The sequence below is a fragment of the Caretta caretta genome, chromosome 7, assembly GCF_965140235.1.
Source record: "Caretta caretta isolate rCarCar2 chromosome 7, rCarCar1.hap1, whole genome shotgun sequence".
NCBI classification, from domain to species: Eukaryota; Metazoa; Chordata; order Testudines; family Cheloniidae; genus Caretta; species Caretta caretta.
Window position 1 is genome coordinate 697,178 of NC_134212.1, and position 20,013 is coordinate 717,190.

General features: G+C 51.6%; 1 protein-coding gene across 6 annotated transcripts in view; it reads left to right on the top strand.

The window, feature by feature from the left end:
- Positions 1-2,944: 2,944 nt before the first annotated feature.
- MTMR14 (myotubularin related protein 14) overlaps positions 2,945-20,013 on the top strand; it is a 55,417-nt gene continuing 38,348 nt past the window's right edge. Inside the window, exons 1-3 of one of the 6 annotated variants that reach the window (XM_048857458.2) lie at positions 2,945-3,083; positions 3,767-3,915; positions 12,535-12,643. In XM_048857458.2, coding sequence (XP_048713415.1) covers positions 3,054-3,083; positions 3,767-3,915; positions 12,535-12,643 — 288 coding nt within the window. In that variant the 5' untranslated portion in view covers positions 2,945-3,053. Of the gene's footprint in view, positions 3,139-3,168; positions 3,367-3,766; positions 3,916-12,534; positions 12,644-20,013 lie in introns of those variants that run through there. The other 5 variants (XM_048857462.2, XM_048857459.2, XM_048857457.2 and 2 more) reach the window with 5 other exon arrangements.

A 20,013-nucleotide genomic window follows, 5' to 3' on the forward strand; every position in this document is an offset into this window, starting at 1 on the left:
GATCCCCCCCCCCACTAAGATCCTGCCTTGCTGGGCTGTCTGCCCACACCTGGATCCCCCCACTAAGATCCTGCCTTGCTGAGCTGCCTGCCCACACCTGCATCCCCCCCCCCCACTAAGATCCTGCCTTGCTGAGCTGCCTGCCCACACCTGGATCCCCCCACGAAGATCCTGCCTTGCTGAGCTGCCTGCCCACACCTGGATCCCCCCCCCACGAAGATCCTGCCTTGCTGAGCTGCCTGCCCACACCTGGATCCCCCCCCCCCACTAAGATCCTGCCTTGCTGAGCTGCCTGCCCACACCTGGATCCCCCCACTAAGATCCTGCCTTGCTGAGCTGCCTGCCCACACCTGGATCCCCCCCCCCACTAAGATCCTGCCTTGCTGAGCTGCCTGCCCACACCTGGATCCCCCCACGAAGATCCTGCCTTGCTGAGCTGCCTGCCCACACCTGGATCCCCCCCCCCACTAAGATCCTGCCTTGCTGAGCTGCCTGCCCACACCTGGATCCCCCCACTAAGATCCTGCCTTGCTGAGCTGCCTGCCCACACCTGGATCCCCCCCCCACTAAGATCCTGCCTTGCTGGGCTGCCTGCCCACACCTGGATCCCCCCACTAAGATCCTGCCTTGCTGAGCTGCCTGCCCACACCTGGATCCCCCCCCCCCACTAAGATCCTGCCTTGCTGAGCTGCCTGCCCACACCTGGATCCCCCCACGAAGAGCCTGCCTTGCTGGGCTGCCTGCCCACACCTGGATCCCCCCACGAAGATCCTGCCTTGCTGAGCTGCCTGCCCACACCTGGATCCCCCCACGAAGATCCTGCCTTGCTGAGCTGCCTGCCCACACCTGGATCCCCCCCCCACGAAGATCCTGCCTTGCTGAGCTGCCTGCCCACACCTCGATCCCCCCCCACTAAGATCCTGCCTTGCTGAGCTGCCTGCCCACACCTGGATCCCCCCACGAAGATCCTGCCTTGCTGAGCTGCCTGCCCACACCTGGATCCCCCCCCCCCACTAAGATCCTGCCTTGCTGAGCTGCCTGCCCACACCTGGATCCCCCCACTAAGATCCTGCCTTGCTGAGCTGCCTGCCCACACCTGGATCCCCCCCCCCACGAAGATCCTGCCTTGCTGAGCTGCCTGCCCACACCTGGATCCCCCCACGAAGATCCTGCCTTGCTGGGCTGCCTGCCCACACCTGGATCCCCCCACTAAGATCCTGCCTTGCTGAGCTGCCTGCCCACACCTGGATCCCCCCCCCCACTAAGATCCTGCCTTGCTGAGCTGCCTGCCCACACCTGGATCCCCCCACGAAGATCCTGCCTTGCTGGGCTGCCTGCCCACACCTGGATCCCCCCACGAAGATCCTGCCTTGCTGAGCTGCCTGCCCACACCTGGATCCCCCCCCCACGAAGATCCTGCCTTGCTGAGCTGCCTGCCCACACCTCGATCCCCCCCCACTAAGATCCTGCCTTGCTGAGCTGCCTGCCCACACCTGGATCCCCCCACTAAGATCCTGCCTTGCTGAGCTGCCTGCCCACACCTGGATCCCCCCCCCACTAAGATCCTGCCTTGCTGAGCTGCCTGCCCACACCTCGATCCCCCCCCACGAAGATCCTGCCTTGCTGAGCTGCCTGCCCACACCTGGTCACCTGGCTCGGAGGGGCAGGGCCCTGGGGTGTTTCCGGGGCAGATCCAGTCCTTGCGCTGTCAGGGTTGGGTGCGGCCGGGTCGCGGAGTCCGTGTCCCGGGGAGCTGCACACTGATCTCCCGCCTCTGTGCCGCCAGGGGCCTGTGCTCCGCCGTGCCGCTGGAGCCTCCGCAGTTATTTCACAAACAGTCTGCAGGATTTTAAATACTGTGCGCAGAATGTTTCATGTTTTGGCGCAAGATCCCCCGGGAGTGTGCAGGGCCCCGCAGCGCAGACACGCCCCAGCCCGCTCCGGCCTCGGCTCCAGCGCCGCAGAGACAGGGCGCCGCACGGACCGTGGCGCCGGGCTGGGGCACGAGCGGGAGGGGGGGGCCGGGCGGAGCGGGCTGAGGGGAAGCGGGGGCCGGGGCGATGCGGGGGGGCGGGGCTGGGGAGCTCGGGGGGGCGGGGCTGGGGGCCGGGGCGATGCGGGGGGGCGGGGCTAGGGGCCGGGGCGATGCGGGGGGGGCGGGGCCGGGCGGAGCGGGCTGAGGGGAAGCGGGGGCGGGGCTGGGGGCCCCGGGGGGGCGGGGCCGGGCGGAGCGGGCTGAGGGGAAGCGGGGGCGGGGCCGGGCGGAGCGGGCTGAGGGGAAGCGGGGGCCGGGGCGATGCGGAGGGGCGGGGCTGGGGAGCTCGGGGGGGCGGGGCCGGGGCGATGCGGGGGGGCGGGGCTGGGGGCCGGGGCGATGCGGGGGGGCGGGGCTAGGGGCCGGGGCGATGCGGGGGGGGCGGGGCCGGGCGGAGCGGGCTGAGGGGAAGCGGGGGCGGGGCTGGGGGCCCCGGGGGGGCGGGGCCGGGCGGAGTGGGGGCGGGGCTGGGGGCCGGGGCGATGCGGGGGGGCGGGGCCGGGCGGAGCGGGCTGAGGGGAAGCGGGGGCGGGGCTGGGGGCCCCGGGGGGGCGGGGCCGGGCGGAGCGGGCTGAGGGGAAGCGGGGGCGGGGCTGGGGGCCCCGGGGGGGCGGGGCCGGGCGGAGTGGGGGCGGGGCTGGGGGCCGGGGCGATGCGGGGGGGCGGGGCCGGGCGGAGCGGGCTGAGGGGAAGCGGGGGCGGGGCTGGGGGCCCCGGGGGGGCGGGGCCGGGCGGAGCGGGCTGAGGCGAAGCGGGGACGGGGCTGGGGGCCCCGGGGGGGCGGGGCCGGGCGGAGCGGGCTGAGGGGAAGCGGGGGGGCTGGGGCGATGCGGGGGGGGCGGGGCTGGAGCAGGCGCCTCTGGGGTCCCCAGGCCAGCGGGGCCGCCCAATGGGCGGGGCGGGAGCCTGCAGCGCCGCCGAAGGGGGGGCGGGGCAGGGACCCCGCCAGGCGCGTGCGCGTCTATAGCGGGAGCGCCTGGCCTGGCGCGAGGTGCTCGAGTCGCTGCGTCGCGATGTGATGACGTCACGCCAGCGCCCGGAAGGGATGGTGCTTCCCGGTCCCCTCTCGGCAGCGGATTGGCTGGGCCTACGGCGAATGTCCGGTGCGCGCCGTGGCCCCGGAAGCGGGGAACGGACGCAGCCCGGGGGCCGAGTGCGGGCCGCGATGGGCCGGGAGCCGTGAGCGGGCGGGGATGGCGGGGGCCCGGGGCTGCCCCCAGGCGGGCTCCGGGGAGCGGGCTCTGGCCGAGCTGCTGCTCGAGTTCTCCCGGGCGCAGTATCGGGCCAAGGACGGGGGCGGCGGCGGCGGCGGGGCCGGGAGCAGCGCGAAGGTGAGAGGCCGAGGCCAAGCCCCGGCGGGACCCGCTGCCCCCGGCCCCCGAGAGCCCCGCCCCTTTGGGTCGACACCCCTCCCTACGGCCGGGCCAGGCCCGGCCGGGCCCCGAGGCACGTCCCCCGAGGCACGTCCCGCGCCACCCTTCCCCGGCTGTGCCGAGAGACACCCGCGGGACCCCGCTGGCTTTCCCTGGTCTGAGAGACGCTGACGCCCTCTCCCCCTGCTGGCTGGGCGAGACCCCCTGAAACACACCTCGCTTCCAGCTGGGCCAGAGCCGCCCCCTCCTGCCTAGGCCAAGGCCTGTGGTGGCGACTATAGCAGAGGTGTCCTGTGCCCTGAGGGGAGGGGGCAGCCTGAGCTCCAGCCCCTGAGCTGTAAATCTGGCTGTCTTGCAGGTGGAGAGGATTGAGAAGCGCTGCCTGGAGCTGTTTGGCAGGGACTATTGCTACAGCCTGATCCAGAATGTGAACGGGGAAATTTGTGGCCACTATCCCCGGCAGATCGTCTTCCTAGAGTACGAGAGCACTGACAGGGACCGGAACATGTAAGTAACTCCTGCCCCGGCCTCCCTCCTTTGTGCCAGGAGAGCTGGCTGCACGAGAGCCATACAGAACTGCCCAAACCCTGTGTCACCTACGAGACACACAGACTGAGTGTGCTCCAAGGCTCCAGATTGAGTAGCTCCAAAAGGTGGCATTTCCACAGCGGGCTAGCTAGTCTTCCCATCTTACCTGCATGACTGGGCTCTTGAGAAGCAGGAGAAAACTGAAAGTGCCCTCTTTGCAGCGTTATAATTGTGCCTGCACTGCCTGCTGGATGTACAAACTCCCTATTTTTAACTAGGCAGGTTACCCACTAGGTTACTTTTGTCCTACAGAACTGTGTCTCTGCACTTTACTGAGAAGTTGGCAGTGGGGAGGCTGTTCCATGGTTTTAGGATACTTTGCTCTAGTCCCTAATCTTGTGGAGCTTTGCAGTCTTTCTGGCACTTTCAGAGCAGCTGCTGCCTCAAACTCTTGGGCTTTTCGGCAAGAGAAGAAATAAGCTAAATTTTTTCAATTTGTTGGATGGGAAAAACCGAATATGTTGCAAGGCAGCTTTAGGTGCACAGCAGTTAAGGGTGGACTAATTTTTTCAGATTACACTATCTGGTGTAGGTACTGTAGCATTCTTCATATTTGTATAGCGATGAATGCTCTCTTGGTGTTAAATAAATGCAACTGGACTTTTGACCCTGTTTTGGGGGGTGAGGCTGAATCAGGTGTAGGTGCAAGGCAGGAGCATGTGGATGAGAGCAGAATGCTTCTGTGAACTGTCTTGTACCACTGACTGTGGGAGTAAGAAACTCATTGTACTTTGGGCTGAGATTATGTCAGATCTCATTACCAAGCACAGTTAGGCTAGGCCAGTACTTGGCTCTGAGGTCCCAAAGTGTGAATCGCTTTCAGGCAGTCAGCAAGCTGCTCTCTTCATATGTGCGGTAGGTTTGTTATGACTGGTTATTTAAGTTCCATGGTATTTGCGCTGCCTCGTCAGATGACTGAAAATTTTCAAACATGAAAATTACTCAAACTTTTGTAATATGTTTTTGGACAATCATTTGCTGATAAAACTTGTTCGGCTTCTGGGATTCGTGTATTGGAGATACTAATTTTGAGCCACATACAACAACCCAAACTCTATGCTTTTATTTGTAACCTATTAGTGAATCAGCTTACTATATGTTGGAAACCATTGATTTTGACTTAAGTTATAAAGCTTTTGAAAAAGTTATCCCAGAAACTACGTGAGTGGGACTAAACGCTGTGGAATTGGAGGTTCTAACAGTTGGGCCTAGGAGAGCTAAGTCCTTATTGGTCATACCTCTGGAAAGCACCCTGACTTGGATGTCAGCTAATATGGAAGTTACGTGGAAGAACCGAATGTTAATAGATGAAATTTCAATTACAGCTTTGTTACAGCCTATTAAATAATCTCCAGACATAGGCTGCTGTTGATGGTGAACTTTTTAATAGTGATTGGATGTGATTGAGGTGTGTGTTGTGTAATATGTTAGTCTTGTGGGGAATAAGTGAGATAAATGCTTTGCATTTGTAGAATGAAATAAGAGCTCTGAAAATGGTGTTTTTGTCCTATAATTGGATAGGCTAGAAAGGAAAATATTGAGTACTCCTAAGGGGAAGTCTACATGACAAAATGAAGTCAACCAAAGATATGTTGACATACAGCAACCACAGCAATTGAGTTGCTTTTGCCTGTCCATGCTGCGCTCCTCGTGTTGGTGCACGTCCTCAGCAGGGGCCCTGGGAATCTGGGTATAGCAGTGCAGCTGCTGATGGTTAATTCCATACCGTGCTATAGAGGAAGGCCTGTAGTTTACAACTGTTACGATTGAAAAGACTTCTCTATTTAAAGAAGAATTCTTCTAAGGGCTCTAAAACCCCTATGCTTACTTGCATTGTCTTGAAATTTGGTGTACCTCATGGGAGTGCGAGGTAGGGTTAGAGATCCAAATTTGGGGTCATTTGAGCAAGTGGTTCCTGAGACACAACCCCTGAAAAAACAGGTTTTCGTAAAGTTCACACACATTCTACCACTGCGTTTTGTGGGCACCTAGCTTCTAAATTTCTAATGACTTAGGGAAGGAAGGGTGATCTGGAAATAGTGTGGGGAGAGTTATATGTTGTGTGGGTGTGGTGAGAGCGGGAAGAGATGCTAGTCTTTTCTCAGATGCTTAAAGTTCCTGTAACCACCGTAAAAAGAAAAGGAGTACTTGTGGCACCTTAGAGACTAACCAATTTATTTGATGAAGTGAGCTGTAGCTCACGAAAACTTATGCTCAGATAAATTGGTTAGTCTCTAAGGTGCCACAAGTACTCCTTTTCTTTTTGCAAATACAGACTAACACGGCTGCTACTCTGAAACCTGTAACCACCGTGTAAGCTGTCAGGGTTCCCTCCCCGCTCTCAACTCTAGGGTACAGATGTGGGGACCCACATGAAAGACCCCCTAAGCTTGTTTCTAGGAGCTTAGGTTAAAAACTTTCTCAAGGCACAAATTCTTCCTTGCTGCCACCACCAAGTGAGTTAGACAAAGATTCAGGAAAAGGACCACTTGGAGTTCCTGTTTCCCCCAAAATATCCCCTCAAGCCCCTTCACCCCCTTTCCTGGGGAGGCTTGAGAATAATATACCAACCAATTAGGTAAACAAGGTGAGCACAGACCAGACCCTTGGGTTTTTAGGACACTAAAAACCAATCAGGTTTTTAAAAACAGAACTTTATTATAAAGAAAAAGTAAAAGAAACACCTCTGTAAAATCAGGATGGAAGATAATTTTACAGGGTAATAAGATTTAAAACACAGAGGATTCCCCTCTAGGCAAAACTTTAGTTACAAAAAACAGGAATAAACCTCCCGCTTAGCATAGGAAAATTCACAAGCTAACACATTTCCTTGCTTTACTTACAATTTTTGTAATCTAGATGCTTATTTCAGGAAGGGTTTTAGGAGAGGTTTTTTTTTTTCCCTGCCCTGGTCTCGCTCTGTCCCAGAGAGAACAACAAAAGACCACACAAACAAAACCTCCCCCCACAGATTTGAAAGGATCTTCTTCCCTTATTGGTCCTTTTGGTTAGGAGCCAACCAGGTTATTTGAGCTTCTTAACCCCTTACAGGTAAAGGAGGGATTTTATGCTACCCTTAGCTGTATGTTTATGACATAAGCAAACTGTCAAGTTCTTGGGACGTAGCCCACAGATGAGATTTCTGGCATTGGCCCTGTTAGCAATTGCATGATACCCACACTTCAAAGCACAGTGGTTATCCCCACTCCACTAGAAGAAAGTACACCAAGGGAGGTGGGCACCTAGCAATCACCTAGTGTCTTTGTGGCCTACTGGGACTCAGAAAACTGGGGCTGTGTTCCTGGCTCTGCCACTGGCGTGAAGGTTGACTTTGGTGAAGCACTTCATTTCTTTGCCTCAGTTTCCTCATCTGTACCACAGAGATGTTTCCATCCTTTGGAGCTACTGATGAAAAGTGCTATACAAGGGTTAGGTATTATCAACTGGTCACAGCAGAGTCTCAGTTGCAGACCTATAAGAGAATTACAACTGCCTAAATGTCCGCAAACTTCTACCCACAACACACTTTCTGTTATAACTCTCTGCCCCCATCCCCCCAAAAAAACAAACCCCAAACCAACCACCTAGGAAATTCACTGGCAACAAACATTGTAACATACAGTTAAGGTTATCCAATGGTATATTGCACCATTCCAGAAGACTGAATTGAGCAAATCTCAAACCTCTGAAAACCGGGACATATAGAGTGAAGGTACATAAACACACAACTTTAACTCTGCCCTAATTGAGGTAATGCCCCAATGTGCTCATAACACATACTTACAATCTGCCTCTGCCCTGTACTGAGCAGCAGCTACTTCACCTGTCCTATGCTCAAATAATCTGCCTACTCCACAGACAGTACACCGTATCTGCTAATTGTTACAACCCCTTCACCCTTGTGCGCACAATGCAATCTAATGCTTTTCACTTACCCACAGACTATGCTCCTCTCCCACCTAACTGCTGCCAAGCCCATGACTCACATAGCACAGTGCTGAGATGAGGCATACTGGATCTCTCAAGGTACACGTGTACCTCTTTTGTGTCATCTCTCTCCCCCACCAACATGAGGGGGTCAGGAAGAGGGGCTCACACACATACTGCCCCCAAGATCACTTCATATCATAGTCCCAGCTCTTCTATCTAATGCCTATACCTAAGACAGTGAATGCAGCTGGAGTGCATGCAGATAACTGCCAGTGGCCATTGCCAGCTCCAGTGGGGGCAGAGTTAAGGTTGCATAAGCATTTACCTTAACTCTCTATTTCCTGGTTTTTGGAAGTTTATTTTGCGGAGCTCGACATTCTGAAAGGGCACGAGATACCACCGGGCACCTGCACTCTGCATGAAGAAAGCTTTTTTGGTCTGTGAAATTAGTTCCTGACTCTGTGAATTTTCACATTACACATCCAGTTTAAACAAGGCGCGCTATGAACTCTTTCAACGTACACATTCCTGATGTATACGTCTCAGACGCTGTCTGTCCGACTGTGTTAGATGTCTCATTTGACTGTATTGCCAACCAGATTTAGGAACCATAAAGGATAGTGGGAATTTTAGGGACGTTACCTTAACTGATTGCTTCGAGCCTCTACGGATTACATTTTTGTTATGGAAAATGCTGTAGTGGCATACCTGTGCAGAAAGGCTATATATTACCTCCGCAACCCATCAGGTAACAGAGGCTTTTACTTTGGGAATTTTATTAACTGCCAGGTTTAAATTGGGTTGGCATTAAACTGTGTATTGGGCACAGTCTTCTTTGCCACCAGGCTCTCCCCTCTGTACCCCTCCGGTGTGCAGTAGAGGAGCGCACTCTGAGGTACATGAGAAGGTGCTTGCCTTGCAGAGCTCCTAATCTCTGTTGAAACAGGGACCTCGTCTCTGCAGAGTCTCTTCTGGGCAGATGCATCTTTCGGTAACTTTTTCCTGTACGAAGGTTCACACAGGCTTACCCACTGTTATGTATAATCTTACATGTTGGTATTTTACTAACTTCCCCTAGATGGCTGTGAATGCAAACCATTAAAGAATGGCAACTACTTGGGTTTTTTTAATTCTTTAAAATCCTCTGCATATCAAAATTCTTTGTAAGTGGAGAGCTGCTGAAATAAAGTTGTCTATGAGAAGAATATGAAAAATGTTAAATACCGACCACAAACTCTACCCATGGATCATTTTGAGTCATCCAGAACCCATTGAGGAGTAGCTTCATATTCTTATAAACCCTAAACTCTCATGTGGGTGTAAGTGACAGAGGTTTAGCTTGTGGTCCATGTGTCTTCAGGGCTAAAACTTTTGGGATTTCAGTTTCGCTTTAACTGGATAGCTGAGTGCAGCCTGGACAGTGGAGATGCTTCTCTAGATGCGTCATTAATCTAATTACCTAGCACTCTAATTTCCAGCCAGTTTTAGACTGCTGATAAGTCTAATTATGCTAAAATGTACATGCACAAGTCATCAACATTAAAGTCCAGTGAGCATTCAGGCTTGAGTTCTCTCTTTTTTGATCTGTGTATATAAATGCAGCCTGAACAGTGGGTGTGAGGGTTTGGGTTTTTCTGAGTTAAAAACAGTGTGAAAATAGAGTGGATTTTTTACAAGGCATGGTCATATCATTTACTAGTGCCTTAAACTAGTGAACTGCGATGCTGCTGCAGCCAGTCTATAGCAGGCTATTCTGATAGCCATGTAAGAAACAGACATGTCCAAACATGCCCAGGCAGGTATATTACATCTGGGTCCGACCATTTTCTCAATGCCCTACTGAAACGGATTGTGTGTGGTCTCTGCCCAAAGCTAAGAACTATCCGACTGTAATGGTTAGTATAAGGTGTTTGTATGGAGAGCAATTGTGGAGTTGTGTAACATGTAGGATATTCTGTTCCAAGTCTGCCAGAAGAGAAACCTGTCACCTGTGGAGGGGCATTCTGAGAGCTGACCCAATCAGCCTGGATACGTCTACACTGGAATAAAAGACCTGTGGCCCGGCCGCGGTTGGCACGGGTCAGATCGCTCGGGCTCATGGGGCCTGGAGTGCGGGGCTAAACGTTCAGGCTTGGCCTGGAGCGCAGCCTTTGGTACCCTGCCCCCTCATGGGGTCCCAGAGCTCGGGCTGCAGCCCAAATCCAAAAAGCTACACTGCAATTTTACAATTTTAATTTTACAACATTACATACTGTGTGAGGCCTGGTCAGCTGACCCAGGCCAGCCGTAGCCATGCCAAGGATCTCCTGTCCCATGAGAACAGTGACCGTCCCATGAGAACAATGATTGTCCCTGGAGACAGCCTTTCTGTACTAGATGCAGGCTGGAGATTTACAAAGGCAAACTACAGCCAGGAGAGTTTTGGGAAGAGGGGGGCCCTGGTCTAAGAAACAATAGCTTGTGAGTGTCTAAGCGCAGAAGAAATGGCCCACATGGTTATCCGTTACAGGAGGAGACTCTATGAGCAGGGGTGGAGGGGTGACATGAAAAGTGGGTCCCACCTTGAGCTGGACAGGTGCTGCAAAGACCACCCTTGGATGAGAAATACCTTCTGAGATGGGTTAGTAACTTGGTAATAATTATAGGCTAGAGATTGCAGTTTGTTTTTTCTGTAATCTTGTGTTCCAAATCCTTATACTCATTTATATTGGAATCTCTAGGTCAAGCGCTATCACATACCCATCCGTTTGGTTTCACTACAGACTTGTCTAAGGGCCTTGTGCTAAGGAGAGGGTTGCACGGAGGTGAAACCAGTGAGCTGGGAGGCTTGCTTCCATGGAGGCAGTGGATCGGTGCACTTTGCAGGTGTCCAGAATAGGGGATTGGGCTCTCAAGTGTAACAAGGTGGGGTGTGTAAATTACTAGCCTGAATGGGGAAAGAGCGGAGCTCCAGGGGACAGAAGCAGAACACCTGTGTCACTAGCAGCCAGTGGCAGGGGAGTGTTTCCTTTGGTGGGCTTCCAGCCCTTCACGGCCACCTGCTCACAGCGGGAGGATCTGCCCCAGACACGTCAGGTAAACCCGAAACAGTGTCACGCTGTGACCCAGGGACCTCTTTGGCATTGGGCCCAGGAGTGCCTGAGGGTTACAGAGATCCCCTGGGATTGGTGTCTACCTGCTAGTCCCCCAGGGAATGTCATGGAAGGTCTCCAACAAAAGCCTGTGTCTCACTGGTCAGCGAAATCATTGCGAGAGGTGTGTGCACTTAATGTGTAAGAAGATATATGTATATACGGGAAATTATGTCCTTAGGGCCTTGTAATTCTAGGCAGGTCACTCAAAGGTAGCGTGCTTTGAGACAAACGTTGCTAGACAGGAGGGGTAGATGTTATTGCCCTAGCTAAGCACTGAGTACTGTGTGTTGTGTTACAGTAGACCTTTGTTAGCATCCTAAGTCAAATGCTAATGGCGATCTTGTGGAGATTTCAGAAGGAAGTTAACAGGGAGAGGTAAACAGCGGGACATGGGGGAGGGAATTCTGTTTTCAGGTGAAGGTCAGATGTTTGATCTGGTATTTCTCGGGGTGGAAAACACACATCCTGGCATCCTTCACCAAGGAAATAAACTGACAGTGGGTTTGCTTCATGAAAAGGGGATCTCAGCCAGGCTTGTCTGAAAATGCTGCAAAGAACTTTGGGTGAGAAATTTTTTTGGACAGGAGGAGAACTTGTTAGGTGAGTTTAAACCATAGAAAGTGTGGTATGAGTTTATCTGTTTAACCTTTTGTTTCCAATACAAAAGAACCTCCGAGTTTAACACAGTACTGTACTGTATTTGCTTTTTTTGGGTCTCTACTTCTGGTTCCAAATGAGGTGTGTGGTTGACTGCTCAGTTCATAACTCTGGTGTTTGTAACTCTGAGGTTCTTCTGTATTTGTTTTCTATTTCATGAATCTCTGTTCTTTGCTAAATAAACTTATACTTTCTTTCTCTAAACATACACCACTTAGATTTGTTTAAAGTGGAGCTGTAATCTAAGGTGGGCTAATAAGCTGTTGCGTCCTGTTCCTTTGAGAAAGCGGTTCTGGTAATTTGTGTGTCTGGTGGAGCAGGGGTTGGGCTTTCCGGGGCTGTTTGGAGGACTTGGAGTACATCTATCGCTTACCTGTAGAGGGGCAGCAGAGCTGAGGCTGGTGGTGACGGAGGAGTGTTTGTGCTTCTGTGCCTAGGGTTGTCAGGGACCCGACCCCTGGCAGGTGCAGACAAGATGCTCTCACTCTCAGGGCAGGTGGTAGCAAAGTGCCTCACAGCCTTGCATATACCCCCAGGAGCATCGCATGTGACAACAGACTTTCTGCACACCTGATCCTGCTGCAGTGAGTGTCTTCAAGAGCAAACCAGGCCGGTGCTTTTCAGCAGCAAGAGATTGACTTGGGTGGTGGGAGCACATCCATCTGATTACAAGCCAAGCAGTTCCTCAAAGAGTCGCCTGGCTCCTTGACTTCATAGCCGGCCTTTCAGCTAAAGGGATGTGGGTGCTGAGATTGTAGCCAAAATGTGACCACCATGATGATATGAGATAATGGGGACTCTTCTCTCTGTTTGATAGGTTTGAGAGCACTGTGCAGGTCAGCAAACTGCAGGACCTCATCAGCCGCAGTAAGATGGCCAGATGTAGAGGACGATTTGTCTGCCCAGTCATTCTGTACAAGGGAAAGGTAAAGCTGCATAAGCACATTTGTCTTGTTTGCTTTAGCTTCAGGAATGTCCTTTCTCCTGGCATTCTGAACAGTGTTTACTGGAGCTATGCAGAGGCAGGTCTTTATGGGCCATCAGCTCTCCTGCCCCCTCCGTGTCTATTCCTGGGCACAGACTAAAGAGTCTGATAAGGTGCCTTGGAGCAGTGATGGAGATGATCGCTGCTTGGTGCTCCAGGCCCCAAACAGGTGGGATTTGTGCTAGGATCCTGGAAGCTGGGGTTAGGGGGGAAGCACTGCTCTTGGATGGAGCTCTTACACTCACTCTGAGAACAGCATTGGAGATTATAACATTGTACTGCTTCATCAAGCAACCACTCTAGTGTGCCAGGGTGCCAAACAAAGCCTCATCTGGCATCTCACTGATTGCCAGATTCTTCCTGAAGAGCTAGGGAAATTTCAGGGGAGGGGGTTGAGAGGGAGGATTACCCTTCTCTGTAGCCCTGTCTTTGCTGGAAACGTACTCTCAAATAGTTTTATTCTGGAGGTGTGCCTCAGAGGTTGTTCCTGACCAGATTAAGTAGCTTGCTGTATATGCAGTGGGGGAAGGCAAGATCACAGAGATGGCCTAATGGAGCTTTGTCTCCAGCGTCCCTGATTCTTGTATTTCCATTATCCCAAGGGAGCTAGGGGACTCTTGCTTTTCATCTCTTGAACTGGGACAGAAAGGGATTATGGGGCTACTGGAGGGATGAGCTCTATGGTCTGAAGTGGCCAGTGTAGGGAATGACATCTTGAACTTCTGCTTGACAGCAGTGATGGCGCTGGAAGTACAAGACTTCAGCATAATTGTAACGTTCCTTAATTGGCAAAGATCAAAGAGATCATGCAATAGTGATGTTTTTGGAAAAGACATTACATAGAAGGGAGTTTGTGGGAACACTGTACGTACCACAGTTCTTCTTTGAGTGATTGCACGTGTCCATTCCACTGTAGGTGTGTGCATGCCTTGTGCAGAGTTGTCGGTGATTTTTCCCTCAGCAGTACCTGTTGGCAGCGTGAGCACCCTTTGGTACCTCATGCTACTGCACGTGGGTATAAAAGGCCATACTACCCCCGACCTGCCTCAGCTCCTTCCTACTGCCAGTGACAGTTGTTGGAACAATGATCTTAGTATCTACATGTCTTCACTCCGTTAGGGTACATGGTGCCTGTAGCGTTAGTTTTCGGTCTTGTCTGGTATATCTGTAAATAGTTGGTTACAAGACTAAGTTTAGAATAGTATTTGTTAGCATAGGGTTACCCGTGCCTGGTTGGGTACCGGACTGATGGCCCATTTTTTTGGCATCAGGGCCTGCTGTTCATGTAACAGGTCTATGCTAGTGAGCGATCCACACCCCAGCTGCATTTAGTGTTGGGGAGAAGTGCATGAAAATGACAAATGTCACCTTTGTAGAGGGTTCAAACCCCACTCGAGAAAGGACAGGGCTGCCAGGGTCAAGTACCTGCTTATGGTGCCTGTGCTTCGTCCGCCGTCAGAACCTTCCCACTCCGAATGGGTACTGAGCACGTCCACGTGTCACAGCTGGAGCATGGGTGGTCTGACCTAGTGGTCAGAGCAGGAGTTGGGCCGGGTCAGATGCCAGGAGGTCAGAGTCCAAAGCAAGCCAGAGGACAAAATCGAGAGTCAGGTGTCAGGAGTCAGACAGGATCAAGTTACCAGGAGGTCAGTAGCAAGGAGCAGGAACTGGTATTGTAGGAGAAGCAGCCCGAAGCAGGGGGATCCCAGTTGCATGGACAACTTCCTGTTCCTGTGCTGGGTTTATACAGAAGCTGTGAGCTAGTCAGGACCCCCAGCTTTCTGCCATTTGGAATCCAGGACTGGAGCCCTCTGTCAAGGCTCAGCCTCTATTCTGGCAACTGTTAGCAGGTCCCTGGGTGCCAGGTTGGAACTTACTAGCTCCAAAGAGCCCTCAGGACCCAGATTCAAGAGCCACAGCTCCTGACATCAAGTTGGTTTGGAGTGCTCCCCCGCGACTGAGTCCACGGGTAGATCTGCGTTGCTGGTGCCTATTGCGTAAGTCTCTTCAAGACTCTGTACTGGGGCTTCTGATCCTACTAAGGAGGCACCAAGTGGATGCAAGGCCTCGGAGGGGCACTTAGTCATGTCCCCAGGAGTAATCTGTGAGCCAGGAGGGATTACAGGCTCCAGACCCCAGGAAGGGTCTGAGACGCTCTCCAAAGGACGAGCAGGCTCAGGAGCCCTTTCCAGGGCCGTCTACAGCCAAGGCTTTTGAGGCAGCCAGGGACTCGGTGCTGGCTTCTCATGTGACTCGGGAGCCTTGCGTAGTACCTGTACTAGAAGTACGTGCTCCTGCTGTCCTAGCTCCAGCCCCAGAGCACACTGGTGCCGGCAGCTTCTGCTCTTGCGGCACCTCTGTGTGGGAGTCTGTCGAGAGGTGATGATTTCACCCAGACTGAGCTGGTCTCCCGCACCCATGGGGCCAGCTCTCCCATGGCCTGAGGAACTGGCCGCCTCGTCAGTGCTCCCTCCCTGTCCTTCTACAATAGCTAGGTGCTGGGAGCATCCACAGGAAGGTCAGCCCCTTCCCTCCTTCAGTACGGGACCAGTACCCTGCTGGTGGCACCGCCTGCTCAGGACTCTCCTGTAGAGGAACTGGAGGAGGGTCCTCATTAACAACCCTTAGTCTCTTCTTTGTCATCTGATGTGGCAGAGGTAACTGAGCCTACTTCTCACCTCCCGCGTCCCCTGATGCTTTCAGAGCTCAACAACCCCTGTGGAGGAGAGGGACTGCAGCTCTGGATAGCCAACCAGGAGAGGTGCAGGGAAGGTCCCAGAGGCTAGTGGATGTTTTAGCCTCTGCAGGCCCTCTGGGGTAGCTCTCTCAAGTAGTGAGGCTATCCTGGAACCTTTCAGGGGTTTGTGGCAAACCCCATCTTCCCTTCTTTTCACTGCTAAAAGGGTGGAGAGGAAATACTATGTCCCTTCACACGGATGTGAGCAGTTCTACACCCACCCTTGCGCACGCTCCTAGGCATTGCTGCTCCCAATGAAAGAGAGAGGCAGGGACACCAGGCCTCTGCTCTGAAGGGAAAGGAGATAATGCTGCCCGCTTCTTATTTGCAATGTCACTAGAAAGTGAGAACAGGAGTTTGCATGGGACTTTTGTAGTCAGCATGGCAAGGTATTTACATGCCAGATATGCTAAACATTCGTATGCCCCTTCATGCTTCAGCCACGATTCCGAAGGACATGCTTTCATGCTGCTGATGTTCATTTAAAAAAAATAGTGCATTAATTAAATTTGTGACTGAACTCCTTGGGGGAGAATTGTATGTCCTCTGCTCTGTTTTACCTGCATTCTGCCATATATTTCATGTTATAGCAATCTTGGATGATTGCTCATGTTGTTTGATTTACGAACACTGTCACTGCCCATTTGACAAAATGCAAAGAAGGTACCAACATGAGATTTCTAAAAATAGCTATAGCACTCGACCCAAGGTTTAAGAATCAGAAGTGCCTTTCAAAATCTGAGAGGGACGAGGTGTGGAGCTTGCTTTCAGAAGTCTTAAAAGAGCAAGATTTTGATGCGGAAACTACAGAACCTGAACCACCAAAAAAGAAAATCAACCTTCTGCGGGTGGCATCTGACTCAGATGGTGAAAATGAACGTGTGTCGGTCTGCACTGCTTTGGATCGTTATTGAGCAGAACCCATCGTCCGCATGGACGCATGTCCTCTGGGATGGTGGTTGAAGTATGAAGGGACATAGGACTCTTTAGCGCATCTGGCATGTAAATATCTTGTGATGCCAGCTACAACAGTGCCATGCAAATGCCTGTTCTCGCTTTCAGGTGACATTGTAAACAAGAAGTGGGCAGCATTATCTCCTGCAAATGTAAACAAACTTGTTTGTCTGCGCTATTGGCTGAAGTAGGTCCGGGTGGACTTGTAGGCTCTAAAGCTTTACATTGTTTTATATTTGAATGCAGTTATTTTTTGTACATAATTCTACAGTTGTAAGTTCAACTTCCATGATAAAGAGATTGCACTACAGTACTTGTATTAGGTGAATTGAAATATACTATTTTTGTTTTTTACAGTGCAAATATTTGTAATAAAAATAAATATAAAGTGAGCTACTGTACCCTTTGTATTCTGTGTTGTAATTGAAATCAATATATTTTAAAGTGTAGAAAACATCCAAAAAATTTTAAATAAATGGTATTCTATTAATGTTTAACAGTGTGATTAATCGCAATTAACTTTAATTGTGCGATTAATCACGATTAATTTTTTTAATTGCTTGTCAGCCCTATTATTTTCCCATAGCAATTCACCAGAGCCACTGAAAATTTCTGAGGTTCATGTTCAACAAATTCTCCTACCAATCTGCAGTACTGCCTTTTGGACTGTCAGTAGCCCCTCGCATATTCGTGAAATGTGTGGCTGTAGCAGCAGCATTCCTGCAAAGGTTGGGAGTCCACGTATTTCTTTACGTGAACGACTGGCTGGTCCAGGTCTCGGGTACTCTCCAGTGTAGCCACTATTTGTACATGTTCGATGTGCTGGAGCTTCTAATCAGTAGAGAGAAATCCATTCTGTCTCCTGTTCAAAGAACAGAATTCACTGCGGGGTCCTGGACTCTACCAAGACCAGGCTTTCCTGCTAGAGCCAAGTAGATCTAGAGGTGCCCTGTCACCACGGTTCAGAACAGCCTCAGTCTTCTAGGATGCATAGCAGCATGCACTTATATGATGCAGCCTGCCAGACTGCACCTCCGGAGCACTACAGGGTTGGCTAGCCATGGTGTACTCATTGGCTCGTCATTATATAGGCCTGCTCAGGTCTTGTCCTCCCTGTACTAGTGGGTAGAACATACGAACATCTGTGAGGAGTTCCCTTTGCCCCTCCACTACAGACTCTCACCCTAGTCACAGATGCATCAGATCTAGGTTGGGGAGCCACTTAGGTCCTTGTCAGACTTGGGGCCTTTGGTCTCTCCAGGATCTAAGTCTCCATATAAATATCAAGGAGCTCTGGGCCATCTGTTTGGCTTCTATGGCATTCCTTCTGCATATCGAGGTGGAATTTGTTGTTACTCATGGACAACACAGCAGCCATGTTCTGTGTAAACAAGCAATGGAGGGTGGAGTGTAGAAGGAGGTTTGTCAAAGTTATGCCAGGAGGCGATCCTCCTTTGGGATTTCTGCATTGCCAGTTCCATCAGTCTGAAAGCTGTGTACCTTCTGGGAGTTCTAAACATCTGGCCGACCACCTGAGCAGACTGTTGACAGGTCACCATGAGTAGTCTCTTCGACCAGATGTATCCAGGTCCATTTTCCAGCAGTGGGGAACTCCCCAATATGGTTGCAACAAGAGAAAACAAAAAAGTCATCTTTATTGTTCCCAAGCGGGTCACAGCCCAGGTTCACTGACAGACGCTTTCCTCCTGGTCCGGTTGAGAGGCCTGCTGTATGTCTTCCCACCGGTTCCGCTCCTGCTCAAAGTCCTATCTGAAGTCAAGCAAGATACCGCTCACCTTATTCTAAGAGCCCCTGCATGGCCCTGTCGACACTGGGACTAGTAGAATTGAAAACCACTGATCAGACCTCCGCTGCCACTCCCAAGAGATGTGAATGTGATCTCCCAGGGCCATGGCCACTTCCATCATCCTAGCCTTTAAGCCCTGCACCTGACTGCTTGGATGCTTCATGGCTGACTACCCCGAATGAGTTTGCTCTCAGGAGGTGCAGGAAGCCTTCAACTACGTCGAGTAACCGTGCTAAATAGAAGGGGTTTTCTGTATGGGCCATACAAAGTGGCACGCCTCCTGTCTCAGGCTCCAAATTGCCATTATTGTGGACTGTCTTTTGTTTCTGAGCCAGGAAGGTTAGCTCATAGTTCCATCACCATCCACCCGGATATCATCTCAGCTTTCCACCCTCCTGTGGATAACCAATCAACTTTTTCAAACCCTATGTCCATCAGATTTCTAAGAGGTTTTCACAGATTATACCCACAGGTTCATAGCCCAGTTCCACAGTAGAGTTTAAATTTGGTGCTAGAAAAGGTGATGGGTGGCCCCCCTTTAGGCCACTGGCAGGTTGTTCTCTCTTATATCTGTCTGTGAAAGTGGGTTTTCTGGTTGCTATAACCTTGGCCAGGAGAGATGGGGAGCTGAGAGCTTTAGTATCAGAGCCTCTCTTTACAACTTTCCTGAGGGCCTAGGTTTTCCTTCGACTGCACCCTAAATTCCTGTCTGAAATGGTTTCCGGATTTCACGTGAATAAAACGATTTATTTCCTGACTTTCTTTCCAAAGCCCCAGTTGAGTAAAGGGGAAGAAAATCTCCATATTCTAGATGTTAGAAGAGCTTCAGCTTTTTATTGGATTGGACTAGCTGTCAGCTCTTCTTCACCGTGTCAGACAGAGTAAAGGGCCCCCCAGAGGGTCTCTGCCTGTATTCATTTATGCCACTGATTACTCAGAGGTGGAACATCAGGTGAAGTGATGGCTCACTTGACCATGTCACAGGCAGCTTTTGCGGTCTTTCTGGTTTGTATTCACGGTCTGATATTTGTAAGTTGACAACCTGGTCAGCATGCCATACGTTTGCATCTCACTCGGCCATCTCCCATCAATCTAGAGGCAATGCCAGATTTGGATGAGTGCTCCTACAGTCTTTGAGTAGACTCCAAGCCCACCTCCAGCTCAAACTGCGTGTGAGTCACCTACAGTGGAACGGACGTGAACAGTCACTTGAAGAAAAAACGGGTCCCTACCTTTCCATCATGGTGGTTCTTCGAGACATGTTGTACATGCCCATTCCACAACTCGCCCTCCTTCTCCTCTCTGTCGGAGTCTTACCCAGGCAGGGAAGGAACGGAGGGGAGTTGGGGACAGTGTGGTCCTCTGTAGCTGCATGCAGTGGTGTGAGGCACAAGAGGGCGCTCAAGCTGCCCCGACAGGTGCTGTGGAGGGGAAAATCTCCAACTGTACCTGAGGTGCACTTTACTATTTAAAAATTCTGCACACGACATTTTAAAATTCTGCCAATTTTATTTGTCAAAATCACACGACATAATCACACCAGTTTCAGTTACTTTGGTAATTTATTTCAAAATACCTGCCAGCAAGTATGTCTGAAACAATGAAGTGAGCTGTAGCTCACGAAAGCTTATGCTCAGATAAATTGGTTAGTCTCTAAGGTGGCACAAGTCCTCCTGTTCTTTGTGTGGATACAGACGAACACGGCCGCTCCTCTGAGACCTGTCACAATACAGACACACACAAAAACTCTCCCAGGAGAAGAGAGTTAAAGAAACCCCTATGACAACCCAGTTCCTGTTTCTTTGCCACCTTC